Source organism: Herpailurus yagouaroundi, unplaced genomic scaffold (assembly GCF_014898765.1).
Source record: "Herpailurus yagouaroundi ecotype Mexico unplaced genomic scaffold, PumYag 387, whole genome shotgun sequence".
NCBI lineage: Eukaryota > Metazoa > Chordata > Mammalia > Carnivora > Felidae > Herpailurus > Herpailurus yagouaroundi.
This window is the reverse complement of record NW_024412604.1, coordinates 2270928-2279556: the sequence shown is the minus strand read 5'-3', so window position 1 is coordinate 2279556 and position 8629 is coordinate 2270928. Positions and strand designations below refer to the sequence as shown.

Here is an 8629-nt window from a genome sequence, read left to right as displayed (position 1 = left end):
TGGATGGATAGGTGGATGGATGGATGGATGGGTGGATGGATGGATGGGTGGATGGATGGATGGGTAGATGGATGGATGGATGGATAGGTGGGTGGATGGATAGGTGGGTGGGTGGATGGATAGGTGGATGGATGGATGGATGGGTGGATGGATGGATGGGTGGATAGATGGATGGATGGATAGGTGGATGGATGGATGGATGGATGGTAGGTGGGTAGATGGATAGGTGGATGGATGGATGGATAGATGGATAGATGGCTAAGTGGGTGATAGGTGGGTGGATGATTGCTGGTATGAATGTGCGCATATGCATGTAGGTCTTGACTCTGGAAGATACTTCAGGCTTCTTTGTTCTGTACTCTTTCCAGAAAGACCCAGGATGCCCCACATTCCAGAAGCTACAGAGGTCCATGGTGTGTATGTAGGCAGTGGGGGTTGAATCCTCCTGGAGGCTTAGGATGAGCTGTTGGAAGTGGGATCAGAGCTCTGCCTAGAGTTGCCCCATGCAGGTATGGGCTGAAGACTAGGGCACTATGGGTGGGGGGAGGAGAGTGGCTGCCCTAACAGGCTGGTGCACTTTGGAACTCGGTGGGGGGGGGTCCCCACAAATGATGCCTTTGCTCAGGCAGTAACCCTCCACTGGAGGCTAGAACTGAGCTTCCAGAGACCACGTGGACCACCACCAGGAAGGGTGTTACCCGGGTAGGGGTTGAGGGGAAAGGATCCTGGGGACCCAGTGGGCACCCATTACCACGGGCCAGGAGGGTTGAACAGGACACTTTCCTGGATGTCTTGGGGGAGGGAAAGCAGGTCTGAGCCACGTCTGTGTCAGGACCTAAGCTGAGATTGTCCTGTTACCTCTGGAGAAGAAGAGAGGCCGCCCCCCCTTCCCACGCCTCCCTGCCTGGCACTGGGCGTTCACTGTCTCTTCTACCTGTCTAGTAACCCACCACCTGACCAGCCCTCCATCAGCACACCAGTTTATATGCTCATCGACCCTTCTACCCATCCTTCCACAGACCTGTCCATCTACTACTCCTTCCCTTCATTCATCTGTCTGTCTGTTCTTCCATCCATCCGTCTATCCACCCGTTAGGCTAGCAAACCCACATACACAGCCTTTTCTCTGTTCTAAGCTGTTCTCACAGCAATCCTATGAGGAAATGCTATTATTATTCCCACTTTACAGATGAGATGTAGAAAGTGAGACACAGAGAGGTTAAGTGACTTCCCCAAGAACACACAGCTGGTAAATGGCAGAGCTGTCTGACCTGACAGGCTGAGCTCTGAACCTCCCAGTTTTCTGTTCAACCATCTAGCCACCCTTATAGCTGTCCATCATTCAGTCCCTTCACTCACCTGTCACTGTCCATCCAGTGGCCCATCCATCGCTGTCACCCATCCATCCTGAAGGTAATGCAGTTAGAGAACCAGGGGCCCTGAGGGGAGAGAAGGCCCGGACTGCCCATCTGGCTGGGCTGGGGTGGACTGGGGGGGTGGGGTGGGCTGCCCCGGGCTGGGCAGGGCTGCATGAGGCTGGAGGGAATTAGCCGAGTGACTGCCAGGATCATCTAATTAGGAACGCTAGTGATAAGAAGATAGGATCGAGGGTGATTAGAATCCTTTTAAAAAGCCACTCCATTAATTACAGAGACAGAGAGGGGCCTCTGGCTGCTCAGAATACCAATTGGCTGCCTAATCGGCCTCCATCAGCTCGCCCTGGGGAGGGTTCCTGGGACCGCTGTGTGACCTTGGTTGTGCCCTGCCCTCTCTGGGCCTCCCCGTGCATGCACTGGATCAGGCTCTTCCTGAGATCACCTGGTCACCCAAGGTCCTCTTTCTCTTCCCAGGCCATGGCTTGAGGGGGGCAGACAGGCCCGCCTGAGCCCCTGAGGGTGGGCCTCAGACTGGGGACACAGAGGCCGCAAGCCAGGGAGGTTAGTCTGGCTCCCCAGGGAGGAGGCAGTCCTGACGGGGAGGATTTTTCCCACCGCACCGGTGAATGAGGACAGCAAGGGTCAGAGAGGGAAAGTGAGCAAACAGCCAGTGGTGGTCAAGGCTGTGGGGGCTGAGCTCAAGCCATGCCTGCACATCCCTGTGTCCTCACGCAGGCCCTGGGGAGGGACCCAGACGCCTCTGCTCTTAACACTTTTGGTCTTAGGATTTCAGAGGACACGACTCAGAACCATTTTCAGCAGGGAAAATCACCTCTGCCAAGTTCCACACCTTCGTCTGTAGGAAGCTCGCCCCACGTCGTCCTTGGTAAGCTGGAGAGGGCCCCCCATCTTCTGGGCTCCTTGGGCAATGAGCAGCTGAGATCTGCCTCTGTGTTGTATGCCCATCCTATAAGCCCTGGGACAGCCCTGAACCCTGGGGGTCTCCAGCCCTGTCTCCATCCTCGCTGCCTCTTACAGACAGACCACCCTAGGGTGGGGCCTCAGGCTGAGCACAGGGCCTGGGGTCAGAACAGTGCTGATCTTTGCTGGGGGAGCTCCAGGACCACAGGAAAGTTTCTCTTTGCAAAGACATTACAGGTCAAGTCTCAGGCAAGGCAGGCAGAGGGGACCCTGGGTCAAGGGAAGCATCTCATCATCCTGGGTCCCTTGTCTCTTAATTGGATGTAACCAGGCACACAGCGTCCTGATTGCGTGGCCATGGGACCCTCAGGCGTCTCCTGTAGTGGTGCCATTGCCACCAACTCCCCGACGGATGTTGCATGACCCCATTAGCATCACCGTAAACGTATGACCACCCCTATGTCCACCATCAACCTCCCTCTTCCCCACCATCGCTGTTACCATCGCCATTATGACCGCCCCCACCTCCTCCAGTATCGCCAGCGATCGCACCAGGTCACTATCATCACACCGTCACCACCGCCACATCCCGCCTCTGACGCCACCGCCACCGTCACCACCCGCCTCCACCTCGACAGTGTTCACGTTACGTTGACCCACGTCACCGCCATTAGTGTCACCAACACCATCTTCGTCTCAGCCAGCGTCACCCTCGCCACGACACCATTGCTACCGTCACTGCCACTACCATTACTGTCGTCACCACGACCTGTGTCACCACCTGTGTCCCCTGGCCCAGTGTCCCCACTGCCCACCTCCCTCCTCATGCCCCCCGTCATTGTCACGTCTGTCACCCCCACCGCCTGCACCACCTTCCCCTGAGCCACTGTCACCATGACCGCGTGCACACAGCTGCTGACCGTGACAGGTATGAAGACACAAAGTGTGAGTTTTCACGACCAGGGGACGACCTGGGCGCGTAAAGATCAGGGAAACGAGGCATCACTGACGGTCTTGGTCTGCTTCCCCAAAGTGGCGAGATCTTAAGAGTTTGCCTGGAAGCTGCTGGAATCTCACGATCTTCCGTGAAGCCCCCCCCCCCCCCCCCCCTGCCCCCCTCCCCCTGAGCATCTCAGCCTGCATCTCTGAAGGGGGTGGGGGGGTTCTCAAGGGTTGCCCAGAACTTCCTGCAGACCTCCAGTTGCCATCGGCCCACAACGGCCTCTCTCTCCTCCGCTTTCCGTCGCTCATGCATTGGCAGACTCCACCCTGGAACCACATGGGGAAGGGGATTCTGGAAAATCTTTCCGAATTCTCTAGGACGCCGAGGGGACCACGGAGGAGGGAGGCGGCAACACTGAGTTAGCCACAGAAACTCCAGAACACCACACCTGCTGCTTCATCACCATCAGCATCAACACCGTAGCTAGAGCACATTGTGACTGTTGTCAGCAAGCCCTCCATTGCTGTCACAGGTCCTGTCGTGTTGAGCAGCGCTTCGGTCACCAGAGCATTGCCATCGCCGGCAGCACCGGGGCCACCCCCCACCCCCCGCATGCTGCAGGATCACCCACTCCCTAAGAGGATTGTGCCTCCCCACCTGTAGCCTGAGACGTGCGGACCCTTCCTGAAGGAGTGCCATTCCCCACCTCGCTGATGCTGGCCTTGGCCTCATGGCATGAGCCAGGGTGACGTACATCCCATCCCGGGAGAAGTTTCCAGAGGCACTCTGCCTTTTGCCCGGCTCTTTCTCCCACCCTCTCTGCCACGAGAACGCCACGTTCCAGACCGGAGCCCTTCCTCATCCGGAATCCCAGATGAGAAGACATACGAGTTGGAAGCCCAGCAGCTGACGGAAGTGGGCAAGGCCTAAATGGCTGTCATAAGGCTCTGGGATGTGGGGGTTGTTACCAAAGCAAAGCTGTACAACACGCAACTTCCTCTACTCCGTTGCCTTCGTCACCATCACCGTCACCAACGTCACCACCTCCAGGACCGTGGCTGCCATGACCACCCTCCCCAATAGTAACCTTTCCATCACCTCCCCATCACACCTCCACTGTCACTATCAATGGTACCCAATGACCGTCCATCCCGTCCATTGTTACACGTCCAGGGTCAGTGTCACCACCACCAGCACCTCGTCTGTCATTATCAACTCCACTATCACCGCCATACTTACTCTCACCCCCACCACTGCCTCCACGTCAGAAATGCTACCCTAATCACCTCCACCATGTTAATGATGCCTTACTGGCCACCGCACACCCCCTTCGCCATCACTGTCCCCACAGTCGTCACCGAGGATTGGGCAGGCAGCCGGCTTTCCCCAGCTCCAGTGGGCAGGCCCGTCGAGAACAGGCTGTGACTGCAGTGACAGAAACAGTTACAAAAATAAAGAAGCGTTTTCATCCGTAGCTACACTCAGTGGACTTATTCTCGGTTGTCTATTTCCTCTACCGAGTGATACGTGTTAGGTGTCAGCCCCTGTGGCAGATGGACACGGGGCACAGAGGACCAGTCCTGCTCCTGGGGAGGTGTATGGGGGTGACAGCGTCTCTCATTCTAGGTCAGGCTTGCAAAGTGTCTCCAGATTCTGTGTTCCACCTCCTGGCATTTGGGATTGGCCAGAACCTGCTGTTCCCTGTTAGGTTCCGGGAGCGTAGCACTGACAGGAAGGGAAGGAAGAGAGAGAGAGAGAGAAGAGAGACAGGGGTATGGGGTAGGGACTAGAGAAAGGAAGATGGGCAGGGAAGGAAGGAAGGAGAGAAGGCAGAGGAATGCTTTCTTAAAAATTTTTTTTATTACATTTATTTATTTTTGAGACACAGAGTGCAAGCGGGAGAGGGGCAGAGAGAGAGGGAGACACAGAATCGGAAACAGGCTCCAGGCTCTGAGCCGTCAGCCCAGAGCCCGACGCGGGGCTCGAACTCACCGACCGCGAGATCGTGACCTGGCTGAAGTCGGACGCTTAACCGACTGCGCCACCCAGGCGCCCCTACATTTATTTATTTTTGAGACACAGAGTGCAAGCGGGAGAGGGGCAGAGAGAGAGAGAGAGAGAGAGAGAGACAGAATCCGAAGCAGGCTCCAGGTTCTGAGCCGTCAGCACAGAGCCCGACTCAGGGCTCGAACCCAGGAAGCGTGAGATCATGACCAGAGCTGAAGTCAGACATTTAACCGACTGAGCCACCCAGGCGCCCCAGGAATGCCTTCTTAGGTAGGACTTAGTGATCACAACAGCTCTCTCCTCGCGGATGTGCTTACTAGGCAGTTTAGCCTGTGTTCCACCCCAGCTGGAGGGGGGTGAGGGGAAGGGAGTAAGAGACGTCAATCAGTAAATCAGTATAGTTCCCTTGCTAATTCTAAGTACGATCCCCCATGGGAGCAAGAATTAAGGAAATGTAAATACCTAGGAACCTGTGGTTACCTCACTCACCTTGCTAGCTTACTAAGTCACAAACTGGGTGACTTAACAGAGGGGCGCCTGGGTGGCTCAGTCGGTTAAGCGTTCGACTCTCGGTTTCAGCACAGGTCATGATCTCACGGTCCGTGAGTTCGAGCCATGCGTCGGGTTCTGTGTTGACAGTGTGGAGTCTGCTTGGGATTCTGTGTCTCCCTCGCTCCCTATGCCTCCCCCACTCACGCTGTCTCTGTCTTTCTCACAAATAAATAAACTTAAAAAAAAAAAAAGAACAAAAGCCCCAAACGGCAGAAATGTAACCTCTCACAGTCCTGGAGGCCGGAAGTCCACGAGCAAGATGTCACAGGGCCGCACACCCTCCCTCTGGCCTCTGGCGACTTCGGGCTCTCCCTGTGCCACACTGCTACCCCTCTGTTCTGTATGTCTCTGTAAGGACACTTGATAATCCAGGATGCTCTCATCTCGACAGCCCTAATTTAATTACATCTGCAAAGATCTCTCCTCCAAATAAGATCACATTCACAGGTTCCAGTGATTAGGACAGGGACTTAGCTTTTGGGGAGGCCACGATCTAACCCACTATACCCATTATCAATCCCGATTTCTCTTTCTTCCAGAGTTGCACGGAATGCGTCTTTCCATTTGCTGTCCTCAGACAGCCCTGGGTTTGCCTCTGTCTCTCTCTCACTGACCTGCTGTGTGACCCTGAGTACATCCTGCATGTCTCTGAGCCTCAGTCATTAAACAAACATTTACTGATCGCCAGGCATGGAACACCCCTGCCTTTGTGGGGCTGACCTCTGATGATCTGACCCGATTAAGGGGTACAAGAAGAATGAATTCCCGCGCCTGCCTCCCTGCCTGATTCCCCACTTCGGGCCCCCTCACTCTATCCCAACAACCCAGCCAGCGGGCTAAGTGGGCCTGTGGCAGGAAGGCCTCCCTCCCCCTCCCTGACCAAGGCGCACCTAGGCCCGATCCTGTGACAGATTCTGCCTCTGCTCCTTGGCTCCCAGGAGCTCAGCCAACAGACCCAGCGTGACCAAACTCCAAATTCCAGGCCCACCAAGGTGCCCACCTCTTTGGCAGGGGCAGGCCAGGTCCAGAGCTGGGGGATTTGCCCTGCCCAGGGGGGCTGATGTCACAAAAGGCCCAGCCTCTGCTCCGCAGGGGGGCCTGCCCCTGGCCTGGTCCCACTGTGGCAGTGCTCCCTCCCCCTCCCCCTGTCAGTGGAGGCGCCCACCTGTCCCTGAGAACTGGTACTATGAAAGGGTAGACTCACTGGGCAGAGCCGTGCCCGGAGCCAGTAGATTCCAGCAAGGCCCCCCCGCTGAGGGAGCCACACCAGCTGCTGCCTCCTCTGAGCCCATCCCTGCCACCCAGGCCACCGGTGCCCACCTCGCCTTCTCCCCCACCTTCGCCTCCCCCTTCTCCCCACCCCCGCCTCGGCATGGCCAACTATTACGAAGTGCTGGGGGTGCAGGCGAGCGCCTCCCCAGAGGACATCAAGAAGGCCTACCGCAAGCTGGCCTTGCGCTGGCACCCGGACAAGAACCCCGACAACAAGGAGGAGGCTGAGAAGAAGTTCAAGCAGGTGTCCGAGGCCTACGAGGTGCTGTCCGACTCCAAGAAGCGCTCCGTGTACGACCGAGCGGGCTGCAACAGCTGGCAGGCCGGTGGCGGGGCCAGCACCCCCCACAGCAGCCCCTTCGACACCGGCTACACCTTCCGTAACCCCGAGGACATCTTCCGCGAGTTTTTCGGCGGCCTGGACCCCTTCTCGTTCGACTTCTGGGACACCCCTTTCAACAGCAACCGCGCTGGCCAGGGCCATGGCCTGAGGGGGACCTTCTCGGCCGGCTTCGGCGAGTTCCCGGCCTTCATGGAAGCCTTCTCGTCCTTCGACGCCCTGAGCCGGGGTGGCGGTGCCAGCCACAGCACCTTCTCGTCCACCTCCTTCGGGGGCTCAGGCAGCTCGGGGTTCAAGTCGGTGATGTCGTCCACCGAGCTGGTCAACGGACACAAGGTCACCACCAAGTGCATCATGGAGAACGGGCAGGAGCGCGTGGAGGTGGAGGAGGACGGGCGGCTCAGGTCCGTAACCATCAATGGCAAGGAGCAGCTCAAGCAGGTGGACAAGTGACCCAGGCCGCCTGGGCCCCTGGCCTGCCACCCGCCACCGCGCCCCAGGGCGTGAGTGCGGCTGATGCTTAATAAAGGTGCCAAGTGAGTTCATGAGAACAGCTTGCCCGCATGTGGCGGGGGGTGGGGGTGGGGGGGCGGTTGCTGGGGAGCGTGGGGAACCTGCTCGGCAGGCCGGGCCCCAGTCGCAGAGGGGCGTGTGCGCTCTGGCCCGTGGGTGCCACCTGCACACGTGGGCCGTGTTCGTGGTTTGTGACCCCTCTCGTGCCGTGACTGCCTATCCTTCTCGGCCCAGCCTTGTGACTCTGAGCCTGCCGTTGGCTCTCTGATGGGGCCGCATCATCCTCCCAGGGCCTCCCAGCTCCACGTCTCAGCCCCCTGCCCCCCAGTGATTTTTCATTCGGCCATCGTGCCCAACCCAAGCTGCATCACTTCACCTGCCTTGCTGTAAACCGTCAGTGGCTCCCACTGCTCTAAGCATAAAGACCTCAGGCCTCATCCGCACCATGAGGCCCTAGTGGCCTGGCCCCTGAACGCCTTCCTGGTCTTACGTCCCGGCAACCCTCACTCTCTAAGCTCCAGACATACTGACCTCCTCTCTGTTTCTCCATGGAACCAAACGTCTTGCAACCTCAGGGCCTTTGCACATGCTGTTCTCCCTGGTAATTGCCCACTCATCTGTAGGCCTTTGCTCAACCACCACCTCTTCTGAGGACTGGGACCCTGTTATATAATTTCCAATTGACCCCCAAAGTAACCCTATGTA

General features: G+C 57.5%; 1 protein-coding gene and 1 long non-coding RNA gene across 2 annotated transcripts in view; one reads left to right on the top strand and one right to left on the bottom strand.

Moving 5' to 3' along the window:
* Nucleotides 1-5060, bottom strand: part of LOC121022280 (uncharacterized) — an 8403-nt gene extending 3343 nt beyond the window's left edge. The window contains exons 1-2 of the long non-coding RNA XR_005786886.1: nt 3493-5060; nt 1360-1439 (exon numbers count right to left, since the gene is read on the bottom strand). This is a non-coding gene — a long non-coding RNA (uncharacterized LOC121022280). The remainder of the gene's footprint in view (nt 1-1359; nt 1440-3492) is intronic.
* A 1834-nt stretch (nt 5061-6894) lies between these two features.
* DNAJB8 (DnaJ heat shock protein family (Hsp40) member B8) lies at nt 6895-7962 on the top strand. The gene has a single exon (XM_040463280.1). The coding sequence runs from the start codon at nt 7172-7174 to the stop codon at nt 7862-7864; it is 693 nt and encodes a 230-aa protein (XP_040319214.1). The 5' UTR covers nt 6895-7171; the 3' UTR covers nt 7865-7962.
* Nucleotides 7963-8629: the final 667 nt, after the last annotated feature.